The following is a 22,083-nucleotide window of genomic DNA, read 5'->3' as shown; positions in this document are numbered from 1 at the left end:
CTAAAAGGTCAAATCTGCGTTCCACACATACCTTTCAAACCGGACTGCGGCTGAACACCTCAAGTTTTATTTTAACCTCCAGAGACATGGAGACATACACATATACCAGCGTCTGCATTAATGTCACACCTCTGCGTTATCGCCTTTCATCATCCCAGCACTCACAGATCTGACTCATGGATCATGAAAAAATGTGTTTGTAGATCTCGCATTGAGGCTAGACACACACCTGCTGACGCCAGTTTGAAAGCCTACCACGGCTCTTTCTTTTAAATGGACATTAGGAGGTAAGCCGGTGTCAAGGCGTTTGTATTGATTGCTCTCTTGTGTCACTGTAGGACCTGGTCATTTCTGACGCAACTGCAATGATGGCCACAACCCCCCATGGTCAGTCTGACCGGCCTAGACAAACAGAGACAGGGTAGGAGGGAGAGCTAAAAACAGTGTGATGTTTACCAACTGATAGCCTACGAGCCCACATTCCTCTGGTTAAGATAACAGCAAATCTCTGGGAAGCAGACTGGGATCAGAGCTAAGCAGACGGGGACAGCAAATACAGTGCATTTAGAAAATAATAAAATTGAATACTTTTCACATTTTGCTATGTTGCAGCCTTAAAACGCTGAAATACTCAGCTGATGAGTTGAATCAGGTGTGTTAGATGAAGAAGCCATCCAAAATGTGCAGTGATAGAGGGTCTCCAGGACAGATCTGAGAAGCACTGCTTTCTTTTTTTTCACATCAATCTACACTCCATATTCCATAATTATGAAGCAAAACCAAATTTTGGATAAGTATTCACATCCCAGTTGATGTACCTTTAGCAGTGAGGCAACCTCATGTTTTGGGGGGTATGATGGTGATTTTCCTCCATTCTGCTCTGCAGATCCTCTCTCAGCCACTCTCAGTTCTCTACAGAGATGTTTAATTGGGTTCAAACCCAGGCTGGCTCACTCAAGGACCTTCACAGAGTTGTCCCTAAGCCACTCATGTCTTGTCATTGACTATATGTTTAGGGCCATTGTCCTCTTGGAAGGCAAACCTACAGCCCAGTCTGAAGTCCTGAGCTCTCTAAACCAGAGCAGTCGCTGCCATTGAAAACCACCTCTACAGCATGATGCTTCCACCATTAAATGAAATTTTTAAGTATAGAAAAAAATAATTAATTGTATTTTCTCCATACTCCAACAAACTTTGTTTTATTGACAACTTCAAATATGTTTTGGATGTAAGTTCTGTTTCAAAATATACACATTAAAATATTATTTTCCTATTTTTGTTTTTTTGTATAAATTAGAAAAGACTGAATGATTGAATCAGTATCTTAAATGTATCATTTTCTTTTTTAAGTCCAGACCTAAAGAATCAAGATGCCAAACTACAGGTATATATCCCAAGGTCCTTCTTCCCTGATTGCTCAGTTCGACTGGTCAACCAACTCAAGAAGAGTCCTGGTTGTTTAAAATTTCTTCTGTTTAAGAATTATGGAGGCCGTTGTTCTCTTGGGAACCTTCAATGCTTCAGAACTTATTTTGTAGTTCCTTTGACCTGATGGCTTTATTTTTAGTCTGATTTGCGTTTTAGCTTGCAAGAACTTATATGGACAGGTATGCACCTTTCCAAATCATGGCAAGTCAATTTGCAGAAGATGGACTCCAATCAAATTGTACAAATACACAGAAGATGATCCAGAGAAATAGGATGCACCTGAGCTATATTTGAAGTGTCATAGCAAATAGTGATGTGGAATTTTAGTTTTAACCTTAATAAAATAAAATTTGCTATCATAATCACATATCATATTATATACCTGGCTTTAAAAAAATTCTAAAATGCAAATACTGTAAATTTAACTGATCACTTTTTGCACTTTTGTCAATTATGTTAGGTCATGCTAGTTTCATTCGGCCAGCTTAACCAACAAATATGCTCACAAATGCTCTCACACGACAGCCGTGGTTAACAAGACAGGAAGTCAGAATTTTCATGTGGGAGAAGATTATGCAATGATAAAAAGTGATTTAAAAAAAAATTAAGGGTGTGCAACATCTTTACTGCTGAAGGAAACATTAGGAGGAGAACAGACAAGTGAAAGAGTACATTTAAAGGTGAGAGAAGAGAAGTCTGACTGATTTGCAGCGATGGTGAACAATAAAACATTGATGATGGTCGTCCTCCTAAGCATCTTTATGGCAGGAAGTCAAACAAAAGGTTAGTGTAAATACTCTTAATTGGTAACATTTTATAATAACTTTCATTAATAAATCCTTACAAATGCTTAATTCTTACAAATGTCATTAAACTTTCAATTCATATGATCATGCACATTGTTTAAAAAATCTACAAACGACTTTAACTAAAATTATACAATGATTAAAAAGCACATTTTTAAGTCACTTTTGAATGCTAACAAATGTCTTTAATCTTCAGTTCACATATTACCTAATGCTTTTTAACATTTACAAATGTTGTGATAAATTAGCTTAGTTATTTTAAACACTATAAAACTATTAACATATTCATTAACTCATTATCACTTAAAGGTCATATATCTGGTCTTTATTTGTTGTGCATACTTCTACAATCTTCATATCTTAACAAATCATTGATTAATCCCAATCTAAAGTAAAAACTATTCATAATTTGTAAATATTTACTAATCATTTAGTATCTTTATGTGCACTGGACTTTAATAACGTATTTGTAAACAGTGGCTAGTTAAATTTAGATAAATGCTTGCTAAAGACACACAACACATTGTAATTTGGGTTCAAAACATGTTTTTATTGCCTAAACACTTATATTGGTATACTACTGTATATCATTAAACAGGATATTTCTTTGAAATCACATATTGACAGAAAATACTTGTTCATTAATCAAAATGTTATATAAACAGATTGAACCGTGTTTCCTTAAATCAAACTGACCTCTTTATACTGTATATTCTGACCCTTTAATCAACACTTGAACCTACCCATCCCTAACCTTACTCGTACCACACCTCCGCTGCAAAAGTGTTGTGCATTAACAAAAGCTTTTAATCATTGTATAACAGCTGTTAAAACCATTTGTAGATTTTCAAGAAGTGCATGATCATTGAATGTTTGATGGCATTTGTAAGCATTTTAATTTACATGAAATAATGATCTAATACTCATTAGGTAATATTTAATAAGTTTATTAGTAAACATTAACAAGCACATTATATCACGTTTCTAGCTTTTTGAATATATATTAACTAAAGATCTTTTAAGCATTTTATAATATTTGTTAATGATATGTGACCCTGGGGGCGTATTACAGAACGTGTCTTATCTTAGGTCTTAACTTAAGATGTGATATGTTAAATTAGGATTTTTCACAAATTCGTATTACAGAAGCAAATCTTAACTTGATTTGGGATTCTTATCCTATCTTACTAAATAGTATCTTATCTCTAGTTAGGAAATCTTAAATGGCATAATCAAGCTCAAATCCACTCTCAGGTCTGTTACCAAGCAAACAACACTGCTGATGAGGTAAACAAAATAATAGAAGCTACTAAAAAAAAAAAAAAACGTAAGGCATTAGTCACTTGCACTACAACCAGTAATGCTCCGTGATGCTTTTGTTGGTTGCAGTTCCTGTGCTAACTGTAATATGCTGTGCGGCAGTCTGTAATTACTTCTAAGTGTTTTGTCATCAAAATATAACACATCTTCAGTTCAGGGTCCTCCAAGAGTATTTCTACCATTAAACATCTTCGGTCTTCATTTTCATCTATTAATAAATGTAATACCATTGTCGGGCAGCATAGCTGTAAGCGTTTTTTTTTCCGTTAGCTTTCAAATAATTTTGAATTTAGGACAGCTGTAGGGTTGTCCTAAAGTTAAGACAGTTTTTAGGGTTTTTTGTCAAGTTTAGAGGTTTCTGTAATACCAAAGACTATAGAATATCTTAAAGAGACTTTGGTAATACCCCTTCCCTATCTGTAGATAAGATAAGATAAGATAACGCACTTAGGAAATGCTGTTCTGTAATAGCTTTTGTCCTAAATGTGGTCCTAACTGAAATTAGCATGGTTACCAAACAGATAAGATAAGATTTTAGAGTTAAGATCTCTGTAAAAGGCCCCCTGGACCACAAAAACAGTCTTAAGTGTCAATTTTTCGAAATTGAGATTTGATTAAATAGGCTTTCCATTGATGTATGGTTTGTTAGGATAGGACAATATTTGGCCGAGATACAACTATTTGAAAATCGGAGGGTGCAAAAAAAAAAAAAAAAAAAAAAAAAATTGAGAATATCGCCTTTAAAGTTGTCCAAATTAAGTTCTTGGCAATGCATATTACTAATCAAAAATTAAGTTTTGATATATTTACGGTAAATAATTTACAAAATATTTTCATGGAACATGATATTTACTTAATATCCTAATGATTTTTGGCATAAAAGAAAAATGTATAAATTTGACCCATACAATGTATTTTTGGCTATTGCTACAAATATACCCCAGCGACTTAAAGTGCATATTGCAGGTTTAATTTTTTTTTCGAATGAATATTTAACCTTGTATGAAAACATCATATGAACTGTTATTGCAGGATTTGAAAATGTTTTACAAAGCGTGAGGGCACAACTTTAGGAGAAAAAGTGACGCTTTCCTCAAAAACAGTGTTCTCAAAAACAGCTTTTTTTCAACATCGCGTCATATTACGTCACGAGAGGTTGTTGGTGTTCAGTGGAGCGGGCGCGGGTCAGTGTGTTTGGTAGTTATTTTTATTTCAATTTATCATTGTCATGGTAAATTATTGTGTTTGTGGAGGTTGCACAAACTCCAGTCTGTCAGGACATCGAGTCCACAGGTTTCCTAACAAGAAATAGGACGGTATCTTCCGGGCCTCGGTGCGTTAGTGCAGCTGAAGAGAGGGACTTCACTAATGCATCTGCCTCTAACAACGCCGTGGTGTTTAACTTAGCGATCACTTTATACCAGAAGATTATCATCCCGGCGATATGATGCAGTTCAACATGGGATACCGAAGCAAGAACCAAGCGAGATTCCGAGCAGGTTCATCTGGTCCCGGTCCACCTGTGTTCGGCCGCAGTGGAGGCCAGCTGTTATGAACCACCTCTACTGGACTGCAGCTTCCACTCCTAATGGAGATGCAGATGTGATGGAGGCCAAGTGGAAAAGCACTGTCAGCAGTGAATGAGATCTAAACTTCTCCAAGCATATGCATCAGTCTGAGAGAGGAATACTGCAGGTCACCACAGGCTCCACGAGAACACAGCACTTGTCTGTCTTCCACTACACCTGCTCCTCTTTCCAGATCCCTCCAGAGGATCAACAAGATCAGGCTGTTGGCGTCTATAGCACAGCATTCACCATTTAACACACTAGTGTGATACCCAGACTGAAAGGTTTTTAAATGGGTCAGATGGTATATTTTTCTTTCAGTATATGTTTGGTGCATCTATACATATATATATTTGTTAATTAACAGTTGCAATGTTGTGTTATTAGTTAGATATTAACAGTGCTATGGAATAATATTTATGATGTAGTGCTGTATAAATAAAACTGAATTGAATTATCCATAAATGCAGATCTGCTTGATATAAATATTTTAATATAAAAAGTTTTTATACAGTAAGACAATTTGTGATTGTGATTATTTTTTATTGATTGTCATCAAAATGGGACCATTCAAACCCTTTATAAAGTCCTCCTTCCTCTGTAAACTGTCTTCTAATGGCTGACACAACACATGCAGGGAAGGACTGCTCAGAACACCACAGGCCCAGCGGACACCTACCCTGCTCTCCACACACAACTCAATCTGTCTCCTCTGTCTAATCCTGGCCTGTCCCTGCTCTCTTGGCTGTGTAGCAGGCTCATAATTGTATCTGTGGTCCGTCACACGAGTGTAAATAAACATTTAAAATTTCCTCAGCGTCCGAACTGTCATTGCGATCCATTGTTTTCCTGTGGGTTAAAATGGACCGCTCTCCCTGTCGTTACGTCACTTCCGGTTTTCAGGTACGGAAGTAAAATTCTCTCACAAAAACGACTCCAGAAGCCAGAAGCGCATTTGAAAATATATTTGAAAGAAAATCTAGTTCTTACATTATTGCATTATTTTTCTATGCATCGACTCACTGGAGTCTCTAACCTGGAGTACGCCCTTTAAGACTGGTTTTGTGGTCCAGGGTCACATACAGTATATTAATGGAAGTTATTATAAAGTGTTACCCTTGTTTAAATTTTCAATATCTCACACTTACATTGGAGTAACAGAAGTTATCTGGAAATCTCACTCGAGTGAATGATTGTGTTTCAATGTGCTGAGCTTCACATTAGCTGTTACTAACATGCTGTGGCACTAACTGTTCTAGGAAATCAAGACCCTGCCTCACATCAGAATAAAGATTCTGCGATTAATCAACTGAAAGGTACACTTTTATTTATTTATGTAAATACACAGCCATTTTTTCATGAATAGAGTGAAAAATAAGAACAAAAACTATTATAAAATATTTTTTAACCAGTGGTCAGCGAAAGCAAGAAAACAATACCAATTATAGAATTTTATATATAATTATAAATGTTATATAATATATTATATAATCACCATTTTACATACATGTTGTAAGCTGCTGTATATAGAGATAACACCCTATCTAACATGGTTATCCACACGGCATTTTCTTCTGCAGTTTTCAAAGAGCAGACCTTTATTCCAGGCAATACTGTGACTTTACAGTGTGGCAATATCACTGATATTAACTGGAATGAATTAATTTATATCGTCTGGAACATCAGCCTCCAAGGCAGAAAATGTTGGCTTGGTTTGTCATCCAAGCGGGACGGCACGTGTAATGATGGAAAGAGGCTATACAACACCTCCGATGGAGTTTATTTAGTCATTCCCAAGATTTCAAAACAAGATGAAGGATTTTATTCTTGTGATGCATCATATAGAGCAGGAAGCTTTGCTGTAAATGTGTCTGTAAGCGGTGAGTACAAACACAATGTATTGTAAAACTATTGCAAAAACTGTGAAAATGTTTACGTTTACATCACAGCTTATATAAAGCCACTAACTGATGACTTCTTTCTAAGAACTTCTAAATCTCAAACTTTCACTGCAGCCATGAACCAGTGATGAGTTCAGTCCACAGTACAACAAAATATTTAAAGCAAAAGTGAAGCAAATACTATTTGATGAATTAAAGTTTTTGTTTTTAGTTACCCAACTTTCCACCCAGCTGGACAGTGAAAACAGTCAACAGATTGCTGTCTGTAAGGCCACATATAAAAAGACAGCACCCACTCTTCATTGGGAACCTGCCTTGAACGTTTCCTTCAATAGCACCTCTGTCCAGAAGCTTGGCAGGTTTTTTATGATGGAGAATCGAGTATATCTGCCGGATAATATCACCATCAGTGAGCTCACCTGTGTGGCCACATACACCTCAGAGTCCGGCCCTGTTCAGCACAAGAGCACACTTCATCTTAAACAAAGTGAGTGCACTGTATATGAGAATCGATTTCAAAACTTGATCAGTAGTATGAATGAATGAATGAGGCATTTATATAGCGCTTTATTGTGTATTGTTGTACACCCAAAGCGCTTTACAATCATATAGGGTGTCTCTCCTCAACCACCAGTAAATAATGTTTCTCTCAATCTCAGTCAGGTTAGATGGGAACCACTGGTCAAAAGACATTAGCTTTCTCCAGAGATGTTTGGTTCAAGTTTAGGGTCTGAATACTTGAATACTACATTTGTTAATCTGATTTTAGCTTTGCAATTATGGGGTGTGGAGTGTAGACTGATGTGGAAAAAATATACATAACTTAAGGAATTAACATAAGTCTGCAACATAAAATGTGAAAAATATTCAAGGATCTGAATACCTTCCTAAATGCACGGTAGCACTATCTAGGGTTACTTACTTAAAGCTTATAAGTTATCTAGTTTAGCCACCAGTGATGCTGGAAAAGGCACCAGCAGTGGGAGGAAACCACTGCATAGAGATGTGCATGACAGGAGAGGGAATGTCCTTCTTATCGAGCAGTGGCACTGGGCAGCTTTAAGACCATAAAAAGTCAAAAACATCATGATTAACTGCTTGTCTTCATAAGTGGAGACAATGTTCTGTGTAACAACATTCTTTTTCTCTGGTGTCATTAAATACGTAGGCTCTCACACGCGTATAAGGCTACACACACACACAACAGCATCTCGAGATACTGTTCATCTAAAGTTGAGGAGCTATGACTGTAGCTTATGTATATCACTGCCAGATGTTTCAGTAAAAATTCTGTCATTAATTACTCAACCTCATGTTGTTCCAAACCTGTAAGACCTTCGTTCGTTTTCGGAACACAAATTAAGATATTTTTGATGAAATCCGAGAGCTTTCTGACCCTCCCATAGACGGTAAGGGACTGTTCAAGGCACAGGAAGGTAGTAAGGGCATCTTTAAAACAGTCCATATGACATTAGTGATTCAACCATAATTTGATGAAGCTACAAGATTACTTTGTTGTTCAAAAAATGAAAATAATGACTTTTTTGGAGTATCACGACACATGCGTCAGCTTTCCTGAACTTAAAAAAGGTGCGTGTTCTACATCAGCAGCATATACAGATCAAATCACGCGCATGCATTGTGATACTCTCCAAAATGGCGCTAGGGTAATACAGAGGAGAAGAATTGTTGAATACAGTTGGTGCCAATTGCCTCGTGGGCAGAGCGTCAACATATAGCACCGTTGCGCTTCGGGCATCCCATGTTTGTGTCCCGGCTCACGGACCTTTCCCGATCCCGCCCCCCCTCTCTCTCCAACTTTGCTTCCTTTCTCACTACTGTCCTATCAAATAAATGCAAAAACTCCAAAATTAAATCTTAAAAAAATAAATAAAAATAAATTGTTGAATAGTTATTTTATTCACACAAAAAGTATTCTCATAGCTTCATAGAATTATGGTTGAACCACTGATGTCACATGGACTATTTTGTCGATGTTCTTGGTACCTTTATGGACCTTGAACATGTCATGCGTTGCTGTCTATGGGTCAGAAAGCTCTGGGATTTCATCAAAAATATCTTAATTTGTGTTTCGATGATGAATAAACTTCTTACGGATTTGGAACAACATGAGGGTAAGTAATTAATGACAGAATTTTCATTTTTGGGTGAACTATACTTTTAATCTTGCCCATTTAAATTCTTTTCTCCTTCTCCAGATGGCCCCACAGGAACAACATTTTGTCTCAGAATGAAGGAAGAAACACCAACAAAGAGGTGAAGAAATACGGCAGATAAACAGGATGTGGACAGCAAAAACAGGCATGACAAGTGAATTGAAGGGGGTGTTTACCTGAGAACTGCTGATATTTTAACATAGATCATGTGAAGAATTACAACAAAAGCACCAAAGAGACCATTAAAAAGTTTCCTTTATGCTCTTAGTTTTGTTTATTTTGTCTGAAATGAAGATGCTATTAAATTTTTATTTGGCCTCTCTGTCAACAAAATATTAAGTCCAAACAATTTGCTTGTGCTATCTTTCTTTTGTATAAATGCCACCCTGAGTTGATATTTTGTTATTTAATGCAATTACATTTGTACAGTTTTAAGTGCCTTAAGTGTCCAAAGGCTTTTGGGGCAATTGTAAAACTAGCAGTTTAACTGAGATGCATAAAACAGTTAAAAAAAAACTGTTCAGGTCTTCCTTTTCCATTTAATCTGATGTGATTTCATTATTTGCACTTACGCAATGAATTCCAAAACCATTATTGTGTGTGTTTGCAAAGAGAGATTATATCTGTTCAGAGTAAGGTCAGGTACCAGCATTATTCACCAGGTAGCTCACCATCACCTTATTTAACTTGTATTGATGAACTCATTCATGAAGTCACTCGGCAGTCCTAACATTTCAAACCCACTGCCTGAAAACCAATTCATCTGAGCCTGAACCATGAGCATATTGCATATTATCCTACAAAACTGAAGTGATTGTGGTATAGTACTTAGTAAAGTGAGCTAGCAATGACTGTAGTCCAGGATATTGTGACTTTCTGGAGGGTCAGGAGATTCACCGAAGACAAGCCTAGGTTTGTTTATACCGAAAGGGCCTGAACAATAGGTTTACGTCATGAGAAAGCTGGATTCATTAATTCACGACAGCAACAAATATTCTGAAAAACCACAACAAAAGTTTGCTACAAGAGAATATCAATAAAAAAATATTATATATATGAAGAGATCAGATGGAAAAGCCTCTAAGTGCCATTTGAAATTTTCATCTAAAATGAGCATTTTTATCAGGTTCCTATGTATAGGTTCATTAATTTAACTCTAATGGCAATGTATACGTCCTTTTCTATGAAATTAAAGGGAAACAACTGATCATAAATATAGGAGCCTAATAAAAAATGCTCATTTTAGAAGAACATTTAAGACGGCACTTAGAGGCTTTTGCATCTGAACTCTTCATATTTTGAAAAATTAAGAATATTATGAAAAATTAATGAACTGCATTATGAAAAAGGACTGCATACACACATCACGTCTCTCTCTCTCTACAGACATATGGGTATTTTACGGTGTATATATTACAGTGTAATTACACATTTAAGTACTGAGTAACATTAATTAACTACATACTATATGGTTATTTATCTATCCATCCATCTATACTGCTGTTCAAAAGTTTGGGATCAGTAAGATTTTTAATGTTTTTATAAAGAAAAGAATCCTGAAGAATCCTGAAAAAAGCTTGAGCCTGTCTACGCAAAACCTCACTTATGACTACACCTCCATTCTTGACATTAAGTTAATGTGGAAAGTAACCTAATTTGTCCAAACTCTGAATTCTCCATTGACACTGAAATGCGTAAGAGGTAATTCTTTACGACACCACTCGGGTCAGCGTACGCAAGACAAGGAGACTGGACTGTGCTGGCCTCTGGAGAACTTTACACTCATTTCCCCTCTCATTTGCACATTATGACATTTTAGTCATCTGACATTTTTACTGCTAATAACACAGATGTACAAAGAGCTACTTTCACCATTTTCAAAGGTCATTCACAACTGTTAAAAATATAGGATAACTCGTTAGCATTTCTCTTCGGGGCTGTAACTGAAACAAGGAATTCACAATGATACACTCGAGAGAAAAGAATAACTGCATGATGTGCCAGTAAACAACACGGCTGAGGATAAACAACATTAAGAGCCTCATTGCCTTGACATAAGTGACCCCTGCAGGGCATTCTGGGTAGAAGAACGTAACTACCCTTTTAACATTTTAGCATAAGATGGAAATTATCACAGTAGCTAATGGATGTTTAGAAAGGACAAAATAAATGTCTGAATGAGTTATTAAAATAATACATTAAAAACTACAGGTGTTTAGATTGACCGTGACGAGGGCTTACTCTGAATGTAATATTGTGCATGATGATTTTAAATATCTTACATATTTAATAAAGCTCAAGTAGATTAGCAAGAAGGGAGAAACACAAAATAACACATTTGCTACATTATACCTCATTTGATGTATGCAGATGATGCTGTAAGGATGCATTGAGATTTGGCTGTCAAGCAAACACAGTAAAATGAACAATAAAATGATTAATGTTAATATTATGCTGCCAATCTGTAAATGAATTGAGTGCTACAAGTCCCAGTTCACATTGTTTCCCACAAAAATACAATACTAGAAGAAGACATATCTCTGAAGGCTCCAAACACAAATAACTGGAAGATGAGTAAAGTCAACAAGACCTCTAGTTTTTTCTGTATTTTCATAAACTGCACCCCAAATTCCACTAAACTCAAGACTAAACCTAACATAAACATGTAGGTCATTTTCATTTGCAGCTCCTCTGAAGCAACCGTTGAAGTCTTGCTACCAAACACCACCAAGCATCTATGAAGGCTTTACACGACCCAAACGTTCATGAATATTAATTATACTACAGGGCCTTTGAATGCTTGAATCTGATTGGCTGACAAGGCATGGCAAGCCGTTTTGACTTTTATTCCTTCTCAGGATATGAATTCTTGATATCAACAATTTTTATAGTTAAAATGTTAATTCTTGATATCAGGAATTAGATTTCTATTAGTAACAATGGCTATTTTTGATATCAGCAATTAAATTTTAACCAGTTAAAATGCAAATTGTTGATATCAAGAATTAAATAGTTGATATCTATAATTGCATTTTGACTAGTTAAATGTCACCATAGGCTGCCATTCAAAATCAATTGTTGATATCAATAATTAATTTCTTACTAGTTGAAATTCCATTATTTCACATCAGAAATACAATTCTTACAAGTAAAAATGTCTATTCTTGATATCAACAATTAAATTGTTGATATCAGAAATTACCCTCCCAATTGTTGATATCAGAAATACATTTTCAGATATCAAGAATGAGCATTTTAACTAGTAAAAATATAATTCCTGATATCAAGAATTAACATTTTAACTAGGTGTGCAATTATTTTCAGGCGAATAATTGACATCGGTCCGTTGAATTATGAGAAAAATAATGCACAGGTGTAACTGCCACGGCATCACCACCTCGGGTGTGCATTATTTTACTAATAATTCAACGGACCGAAGTCAATTATTCCTTACTTAGCTTCTGTTGTGGAGCAACGTCACTGCGAGGCAATTAATATTCATGAGCTAGTCTCCGCCATAGAAGCGTCACTGGTCCTGCATTACAACACTTACCTCAGTAACTTTTCTAGCAGCCCTGACTTTTATTTTTGAAAGAACTATTAAAAAACGTATTTATATTGCTCTACCAACCTCTTAAATGCGTGTGTAAAGATGTTGAACCCTTCTTCAAACGGAGAGTCTTCTCATGTTGTTATGAACTATGTTGAGGAGTATCTGGAGCTGGCCGAGTCTCTGCCGCTGGATCTACAAAGATGTGTGACTCTCATGAAGGAAATCGACGCCAGATATCAAGGTGAAAGCTTACAGACTCTCGCATGTTGCAGAAGTGTGAGGAAAAAGCCCTGCATTGTTTGCGCAACGGGTGTAAGATGTCACACTAGCTAGCTGGCTAGCAGCTAACCGTTAGCACGTGAAACTTGCAAGTTTCGCGCGATTGAGAGCTCAAAGCTGCAAAGTTGAGCAAATATATAGAGTGAATTTATTTTATATTTATATCCTAAATTTGTAGAGGTTTCTGTGAAATCACTAACTTACACATCTCTGGATGGAGTGCAGAGTTTTGCAGCTTATATAGCGCCACTAAACTTCCTGTTTAAATAATTATGTTGCTTGAAATCACAGTTGTGTGTTAGTGTTGTGTAAATAGTCTTCAAAATGTTATAAAGACTAAACTTACACGTATTATAAGTGTCTACTGTATATAAAACATCTAACGGCAAAACCATTGTTTTATTCCATGGTCTGGTCAACTTTGAGATTTGTTTCAATAACATGACTAGAGGAAAGAAAACGTGTTTATTTGATTACACATGATTTATTTGCATCTGTAGATTTCAAGTAACGTTACAATAAGGCCACATTTTCAAAATTATTTAATTTTTTTATCGTGCACTGAGCCAGAAATCTCTAATTAATTAGCACTTACATATTCCAAAACTTATCTATATTCTGAATTTACATACAGATTCACCTGGTAATTGTAAATTTTATTCCTAGAATATGATCCCCTCCCTGATTTATGGAGTGTTGAAGAGAGATCCAGAATCCTTTCTGTTAAAAAATAATAATTTTTGTCCAATTCAGATTTTGGTTCTGGAAATGTATGCAAGTCTAGGCGAGTTTACTTGGATAATTCCACATGTGCAGGGGTAGAAGTACCTATTAAGCTCACCAAAATCTACATTGAGACATTTTTAGTGCAGACAATATTGGTTTCAGTACAAAAGTTATGTTAAAATAAAATATTAATCTCTCACACAAAAATATTTAAGTTTATTTTAAATGACAAAAGCATTTCAATTGAGATGCACATCATTAGATGCAAAAAGTCTGGCTGTGCTTAATGCGTATATTTTTTGCAACCTTTAAGCTCACCCCTGTTCCCATTAAGCTCACATCATGTTTTATTAAAAATTCTTGTTTGTTTTAAACAATTTTTTTTTTTTGAAGGTACAAAGTCAATCACAAAAACAACACTAAAATCAAGCAACAAGGCATTCAATTTGATCAGTTATATAGTCATAGTGAAGTGCCATTTAAGCACACTGCAACATCTAGACTAGTCCACGTTCAGCTAAATAACACATTCAAAAATCAGATAAAACAAACCAATACACTTTTAATTCATGGGGATGAACACAGAAACTAGCCTCATTATGAAACCTATTTTTAAATGGATGTAAAGTGATCTATAGTCTCTTAAGGCTGGAGAACACTACATGATTTGTGCCCTGATTTTCCACAGATTTACAGTCTGGAGAAGATGATGCTAGCTGCCAAAGATCAGAGCCAGTCTGCAGATTTGAGTTGACAGAATCCATAGCAAATCGATTAACTTAACTTAAAGTGGACACCATCAGTTAATATGTAAAGTCTGTTTATGAAGTATTTACATAAACGTTCAGTGTGGAAGAGCTTAAAGAGGGCACACTGAGCTTAATGGGACCAGCAACAATTTGTAATCAATTTCATGTAATATTTATTAAAATAACAGGATTTGTGCTAAATAAATAGTCGAGGTCATGTATTAAGTTCATAAATATTTTAATATGAACAACTATTATTAACAATATCTATGAAATTATACTTTTTCATATTGATGTCACACTGAAGCTGTGATTTTCATAGTAGTGCACCCTTTAAGCTCACCTCAAAATCATATTTAAAAATTTCAGCAGTGTAAAACCACAAACCAGCAATAAACTGGTAATTTATAATATTATGGATGTAACCTAATATATTCAATCTTGATTTTTGTAAAATGTTACAAGATGATTTTTTTTTTTTTTTTTTTTTTTTTTGTGAAAAATTAGTTTTGGACATATAAGGTAATAAAAAATCTTTTTAAAAATACCTTAAAGTAACTACAAATGAGCATGTGAAACGAATATCCTTCAAAAAAATTCAATGTGAAGCATGCCCCCGGTTCTCACCTTTTTTTTCCCCCTTACCTGTTTGCATCTCTGGTATTACATTAATCCTGAGGCGTTGATCTTGCAGAGGTCCTCAATGAACTGGACGAGGCTTGTGAAAAGCACAGACAAGAATCAGATCCTGTGCAGAGGCGGCGTCTGCTTCACTGCATCCAGCGCTCTTTGATCCGCACAGAGGAACTCGGAGATGAAAAGATCCAGATCGCAGGCCAAATGGTGGAAATGGTGGAGAATCGCAGTCGGCAGCTCGAGTGGCAGAATGAGCTCTTCCAGGGCTGCCAGGACTCGCCAGAGAGCACTGTGTCGGTGGGCAGCACCCCCAGTGCCATAACAACCGTAACTATGACACCGGTCTCTGCTTCGATGCTCTCAGTCAGTAAGCCGAGTGCAGATCGGAGACGAGACGAGACCCCGGCTTCAGTTGAGAAATCTGGTGGAAAGCGTTCACGAAGGCAGAAAAATGGTTCGGAGAACCGGGAAAACTCCAATTATGGCATGGAGCACAATGAGGAAGTTGGTTCAGGCGTGCCAAAAGAAAAGAAGGCCAAGACCTCATCCACGTCTTCGAAGAAGAAGAAGAGGTCAAAAAGCAAGCAAGACAGGGAGCCGTCGCCGACAGACCTGCCCATCGATCCCAATGAACCCACTTATTGTCTGTGCGAGCAAGTGTCTTATGGAGAGATGATAGGTTGTGATAATGATGAATGCACTATTGAGTGGTTTCACTTCTCATGTGTTGGCCTGCACCATAAGCCCAAAGGAAAATGGTACTGTCCGAAGTGCAGAGGAGACAATGAGAAGACAATGGACAAAGCATTAGAGAGGTCTAAGAAAGAGCGAGCGTACAACAGGTAGTGTCAGGTGTAGCTGGTGGCCATTTTTCTATTCAGGAGTTCAGTATCCAGTTTTGAGAAAGGCCAAGGCCTGTGATGTTGTAACAGACTAGAGTTGGTCATTTGTTTGTAGCTATATCTTTTAGGGATATGTTTGATGGGGTTCACTTATCAGCTACTTAGTTATCAATGTTCTACAGCATTGGAAGTATTCTGTTCATCCAACTACAAGACAGTGTAATGCATTTTTACTATTTTCATTTTTACTATCAGTTTTGTATTTATGCCTTGCATAACTGTACATCTTCATGTAAAATAAGCCATGCTTAAAACAGTTGTCTCATGCTTATAAAAAATGTTTACATACAATTAAACACATTTAAAGTAAAGTCGTGACGTATTGTCAAGTATGGTGACCCATACTCGAAATTGGTGCTCTGCGTTTAACCCATCCAAGTGCACACACACACAGCAGTGAGTAGTGAACAAATGCACACACACACACACACACCGTGAACACACACCCGGAGCAGTGGGCAGCCATGCTGCAGCGCCCGGGGAGCAGTTGGGGGTTCGGTGGCTTGCTCAAGGGCACCTCAGTCGTGGTATTGAGGGTGGAGAGAGCGCTGGACATTCACTCCCCCCACCTACAATCCCTGCCGGCCGGGGACTCGAACCCGCAACCTTTCGATTACGAGTCCGACTCTCTAACCATTAGGCCACGACTTCCCCCATTTCACCCAAAAATGGATATTTCATGGGAAAACATTCAAGATGTAGATGCATTTTTCTAAATAGTAACAGATGTGGAGAAATTTTGTATTACATTTACTCATCTTCTGCAGTGAATGGGTGCCGTCAGAATGAGAGTCCAAACAGCTGATAAAAACATCACAATAATCCATAAGTAGTAACCTAGTAATAAACAAATCCATCACTAAATTGTTTTATCTTCATATTGTTGCTTACTTATAAAATACTAGTCCGCTAGTATCCATAAGATTACAAGACAAAAAAAAAAAAAAAAAAGTAAAAACGGTTCTAAAATATGTTAGTGGATTTTGATGTGGGAGGACAACAGGGTATGGACGTTTTAAATGGTGTATTATAGACTGTTTTGGCTAGAATTGAAAATCCCTTGATGGATTTGTTTCTTACAAACATACAGCTTTTTATTTTACCAGACGTTAATTGATGGCCTGGAGTTGTGAGGATTATTTAAGGATTATTGTGATATTTTTTTCAACTGTTTGGACTATCATTCTCACGGCACCCATTAACTGCAGAGGATCCATTGGTGAGGCAGTGTTGTAATGCTATATTTCTCCAAATCTGTTTTGAAGTAGAAACAAAACTTGTCTGCATCTTGGACAACATGAGAATGAGTATATTTTCAGGAAATTTTCATTTTGGGGTGAACTTCATAATACATGTCAAACGTGGACCAGAAATTTGTTTCTGATATTATGTCACATTATTTACATCCCATGTCTTCTAGAACTGTTTCTCAGAATAAAATAGTGATGTTTCACCTAACTTAGTGCATTAAATACATTAAAAGGGAGGAGTAAAAGTTCTTATGTTTTAAATAGAATAGACTTCTGCTATTGTTACAGAAATATTGAAATAAAGTGTAAAGTATCAGTAACGTATTACACACAAAGGTAGTTTCACTTTTTATTTAAGTATTTACAAGTGCTGGAAAATGAGATTGCCAACCAGTGCAAAATCTGTACACAAAATTCAGATGTGTTTTTGTATATACAAGAGATTAATAAGAGGCAAGGACACACTCAGGCATTCATGCATGTAACGGCATACATCTGCAAAGACCAAGGGCTTGGAAAAAGACCTGAAGACATTATTTCACTTGATTGATTGGACTTGTGATGCAAGCCATGAAAAGATATTAAGTAGCTGCAGTTAACATGTATCTCTGTAAGATTTTAGAGGATATTTTTGAACTTTGAGTAATTCCAGCAAATCAAAATTTTTTTAGACCAGTAAATATATATTTTATACTCCACACCATATTGCCATTGTTCTGTCAACATAATTTGATAATTTATATAAACCCTCACGCCTGTCTACCAAAATCTTATGTGTTTTCAGTGCGTGCTAGAGCTGCTCACCACTCATGTGGTAGCATGCCATCCCTCTGGCAGAGCGAGGAAGAGTTATGACTAAACCAACATAACGAATGCTAGTCCAGAAGAACGGAAGCAAAACCGAAATTAAATTGACACTTTTAACTGCTTTTTGAGTGAGACCATGATATTAAAATTGACAAAGCACCAAAACCATTTTCATCAACACTACTGTGACTTGTGTCTCTCAACGAGTCGTGAATCCAGATTAGACTGCCTTGATTGACTCAACCATGTTTTTTTTTTTTAGAGATGCTAATGCATTTAGCAAAAAAGAACAATCACTGCATGTTCATGCCATATGCAAAATTAGTCAAGCATTATTCACCAGGGATATTAACCCCTTTCACTGATCTTAATGATGGCTGAAAATCAGTCCAGGCAAAAATGTGGGAGAAATAAAACAATCACAATCTTGCATGAGTAAAGTGCATAAAAACTTAAAAATGGCGATTTGAAAAACTATTCCCCAACGACAGAGCCAAACAAAAGGAAAACAACATTTCAGTGATAATGTGGTTTGTGAATGTGGTCAACTGTCCCTCCAGCTCTGCTCTACAATCGCTGAAACCCGTTTCTCATATTCTCGTTTGTTTTCTTGATACAGTTGTGCTGCCTGGCTGTTCGCAGGGCTGTTGGGATTTGGCTCATCTAGAAGGGACTGTAAGAAAGAGAAATCAAAATTAAGGCCTCGAGTTTAACAAATAGGGGGGAGTGAAGCATTCAAATTAGACAATTCTCAGATTTAATAATGTCCACAGGATACATGAAGCATTTTGTTTAATATAAAAGGACCATAAAACAGTTGATTAACACACCTGAATTGATGTCAGAATAGAAGAAACATCATAAGTTGGACTCCACCGATTCTGAAGAATATCTAGGCAGATACTGCCATCAGCATACACTGTGAAAGACAGCAAGAGAAGCGTTAGAACAATATATTTACTACATTAAATCAAGAATACATGCATGACTCATGATAAAATGAATGACCTTTCAGCATGTAGCAACCAAACAACACTCACTAATGCTGTACAATCCCCAGAAAATACAGTAACTGATAACGTTGAACATCTTAGTGTATGAAGTTATCATTGTCAAAGAAATATATAAGCAAGCATAAAATGTATTAAATGTGTTTGCTAAATCTGAAGTAAAAAACTAATTTTAGCAAAAAAAAAAAGACTGAACTTCTAAGACCAGTGAATGACTAAATTTAACAGCAGCAGATTCTGTGTGGAAATGTACTACACGAGTAGACTGTTGAGAGCATATTAGAGATTCAGTTTCTCTTTGACAAAGCTTCTAATCAGAGACAAACAGGAAGTATCACTTACCATTTGGATGAAACATCTTTGAGACAAACCGCACAGTTGGGGGCTTGTTTGGATATTCCTCTGTGAACTCAACTGTGAGTTTGAAGGTACCTTGTGTGCAGAATAGAAACAACATTGTATCTTTAATTTCTGACAGAGCAACACATTTTACTCATTTTCTATACACATGAATTTTTGATCATGCTGGAAAGGTCAGTAGACGGACACTTACCATCTTCAAAAGGTGTTCCCTCTGGACTGCACGTAAAAACGAGAAATGCAATATTAAGGTCAAAGGTAGGAGGACACTGGTGTTGAGCATGATATCAAATAACAGCAATACACATGCTACACTGGAGCACTGAACACGTGGTGGGGCAGAATTATGTACACATGTATATTTACACACACTACCCTTCAAAACATTGCGGTTGGTACGATTTTTTCAAATGTTTTCGTAAGAATCTCTTACGCTACAAAGGCTGCATTCATTTAAAATGGTAATATTAAATAATTACAATTTATATATTAACAAATAATATATTTTTTAAATGTAATTTATTTTGTAATGTAAAACACCATTACTCTGGTCTTTAGAGTCACATGATCCTTCAGAAATCATTCTAATATGCTGATTTGCTGCTCAAGAACATTTATTAATATTATTATCGATATTGAAAACAGTTGAGCTGCTTAATATTTTTGTGGAAACTGTGATAAATCGTCTTTCAGGATTCTCTGAATAGAAAGTTCAAAAGAATAGCATTTATTTGCAATAAAGTCTTAAATAACATTATAAACTATTTAATATGTCTTTGCTATCAAAGTATTAATTTCTTCTAAAAACTGTACGACCCCAAACTTTTGAACAGAAAGCTGCATGATATTTAATAATAATTCACTTCTACAAGATTTTCAGGTCTGGTTATATCTATTTTATAATCTCCTCATATTTGGAGGTTTTCAGTGACCGTGGGAACCCTGTTACTCGAGCTGGACTCGACTCGATCAGCCCGATTTGAGCTCTTCTTACCCGAATATAACTGCATTCCACACCATGATGTTGTTCTCAGACGGAGCTCCACTGACGCCGGCTGGAGGATCCTCCTGGAGCCTGGGGGACCACCACAGAACACTCAATCATAGTGTATTTCAGTGTCTACCAAAACCCTGGAATATTACATGACAAAGCGTGGTTTCTGGTCACCTAATAAAATTACTAGAAATACAAAGCTATTGGCTAAATAGTAGTAATAATAATAATCACATTCAGACAAGCCAAGCTCGAATAACTTCTCTAACCGGCTCAGACTAGCCGGCTAGCTCATAAGCTAAGGCACATGTAGAGTTTCTAAGAATCCCCACAATGTAAACAGGCAATGTGATACTACCGACAGACTCAAAGCGATAAGCACAACATTAAATGTAGTATTTTAATCGTTTATATTACGTTTAATAATCGACTACCGAACCGGGAGATATGAAGCTAGCTAGCTAGCAAGCTATTCCACCAAAACAAACACATATATCGTTTAACAGCTAACTTACCGCTTAAAATCTCGCATGAGTCGCCTTCTAGCTGGAGTAGACATATTTAACTAGACTAAAAATCGATTATTTTTAGAGCCTAATAACAAATGCTAAGGTAACTGTATATGATGATTAATAATATTCCTTTCTGAATACAAGACGTCTTTTCACGAGACAGGATTATACCATATGTCCCACACAGGGGGTTATTTGCGCCTGGAAATACAAAGACTGCTTATAACATCATTTTTTTTGTTTGTTTTTAAAGAGTTAATGATTAATATTTCATCAATTCGTTTGAAATCTTTATGGTTCAAGATAAATCATTTAACGATTTGCCTAAAATGTTGGCTACATTAATGGCAAAAATCCCCCTATTTTTCTGACCGTTGGTACGGTCTTAGTCGACGTTTCTGTGGGAGGAATGCGATCAGTGCCCTCCTTATTCTGACGTGAAAGCTCTTTCATAACAGATATGTGTTCAGTTTATGCACTTTATCAATTCGATAATAATCAGGAGGGAAGGCAGATATTGGCACTTTATATGTGGCACTCTTTATATACTCTATAAAGAGAGCAGGGTAGTTTAGAACTGTTTGGACTACAAAAATACTATCAAATAGTTAAGAAAAAACTATTAAAACTTGTTCCTTATTATATACTATTTTCTACACACTACAAGGCGGCAAAATATGACCCTGGACCACAAAACCAGTCATAAGGACCACGGGTATATTTGTAGCAATAGCCAACAATGTGGGTCAAAATGATCTATTTTTCTTTTATGCCAAAAATCATTAGGATATTAAGAAAAGATCATGTTCCATGAAGATATTTTGAAAATTTCCTACCATAAATATATCAAAATGTAATTTTTGATCAGATTGCTTAGAACTTAATTTGGACAACTTTAAATGTGATTTTCTCAATATTTAGATTTTTTTTTTTGCACCCTCAGATTCCAGATTTACAAATTAGTTGTATCTCGGCCAAACATGGTCCTATCCTGATAAATCATTTATTCAGGTTTCAGATGATGTATAAATCTCAAGTTCAAAAAATGGACCCTTATGACTGGTTTTGAGGTCAAGGGTCACAAACACAAATAAGGTAGAGGTTG

The 22,083-nt window shown here is 36.2% G+C and overlaps 3 protein-coding genes across 3 annotated transcripts; 2 read left to right on the top strand and 1 right to left on the bottom strand.

The window, feature by feature from the left end:
- Positions 1 to 1,944: 1,944 nt before the first annotated feature.
- Positions 1,945 to 9,793, top strand: LOC306876614 (uncharacterized protein). Its single transcript, XM_079427921.1, has 5 exons — positions 1,945 to 2,211; positions 6,382 to 6,438; positions 6,703 to 7,002; positions 7,235 to 7,510; positions 9,243 to 9,793. The coding sequence occupies exons 1-5, from the start codon at positions 2,142 to 2,144 to the stop codon at positions 9,302 to 9,304; spliced, it is 765 nt and encodes a 254-aa protein (XP_079284047.1). The 5' UTR covers positions 1,945 to 2,141; the 3' UTR covers positions 9,305 to 9,793.
- A 2,658-nt stretch (positions 9,794 to 12,451) lies between these two features.
- LOC306876612 (inhibitor of growth protein 1-like) lies at positions 12,452 to 16,978 on the top strand. Its single transcript, XM_079427916.1, has 2 exons — positions 12,452 to 12,994; positions 15,202 to 16,978. Exons 1-2 carry the CDS (start codon positions 12,853 to 12,855, stop codon positions 15,987 to 15,989), a joined length of 930 nt encoding a protein of 309 aa, XP_079284042.1. The 5' UTR covers positions 12,452 to 12,852; the 3' UTR covers positions 15,990 to 16,978.
- A 651-nt stretch (positions 16,979 to 17,629) lies between these two features.
- On the bottom strand, positions 17,630 to 21,159 carry LOC306876919 (ubiquitin-conjugating enzyme E2 A-like). The gene is made up of 6 exons (XM_079428371.1): positions 20,982 to 21,159; positions 20,467 to 20,547; positions 19,666 to 19,691; positions 19,455 to 19,544; positions 18,933 to 19,021; positions 17,630 to 18,775 (listed from the first exon to the last, which is right to left on the bottom strand). Exons 1-6 carry the CDS (start codon positions 21,023 to 21,025, stop codon positions 18,647 to 18,649), a joined length of 459 nt encoding a protein of 152 aa, XP_079284497.1. The 5' UTR covers positions 21,026 to 21,159; the 3' UTR covers positions 17,630 to 18,646.
- Between the last annotated feature and the right edge of the window lie 924 nt (positions 21,160 to 22,083).

This window comes from Barbus barbus (genome assembly GCF_936440315.1).
Source record: "Barbus barbus genome assembly, chromosome: 11".
In the NCBI taxonomy this organism is placed as follows: Eukaryota; Metazoa; Chordata; class Actinopteri; order Cypriniformes; family Cyprinidae; genus Barbus; species Barbus barbus.
This window is presented reverse-complemented; position numbering and strand designations above follow the sequence as displayed.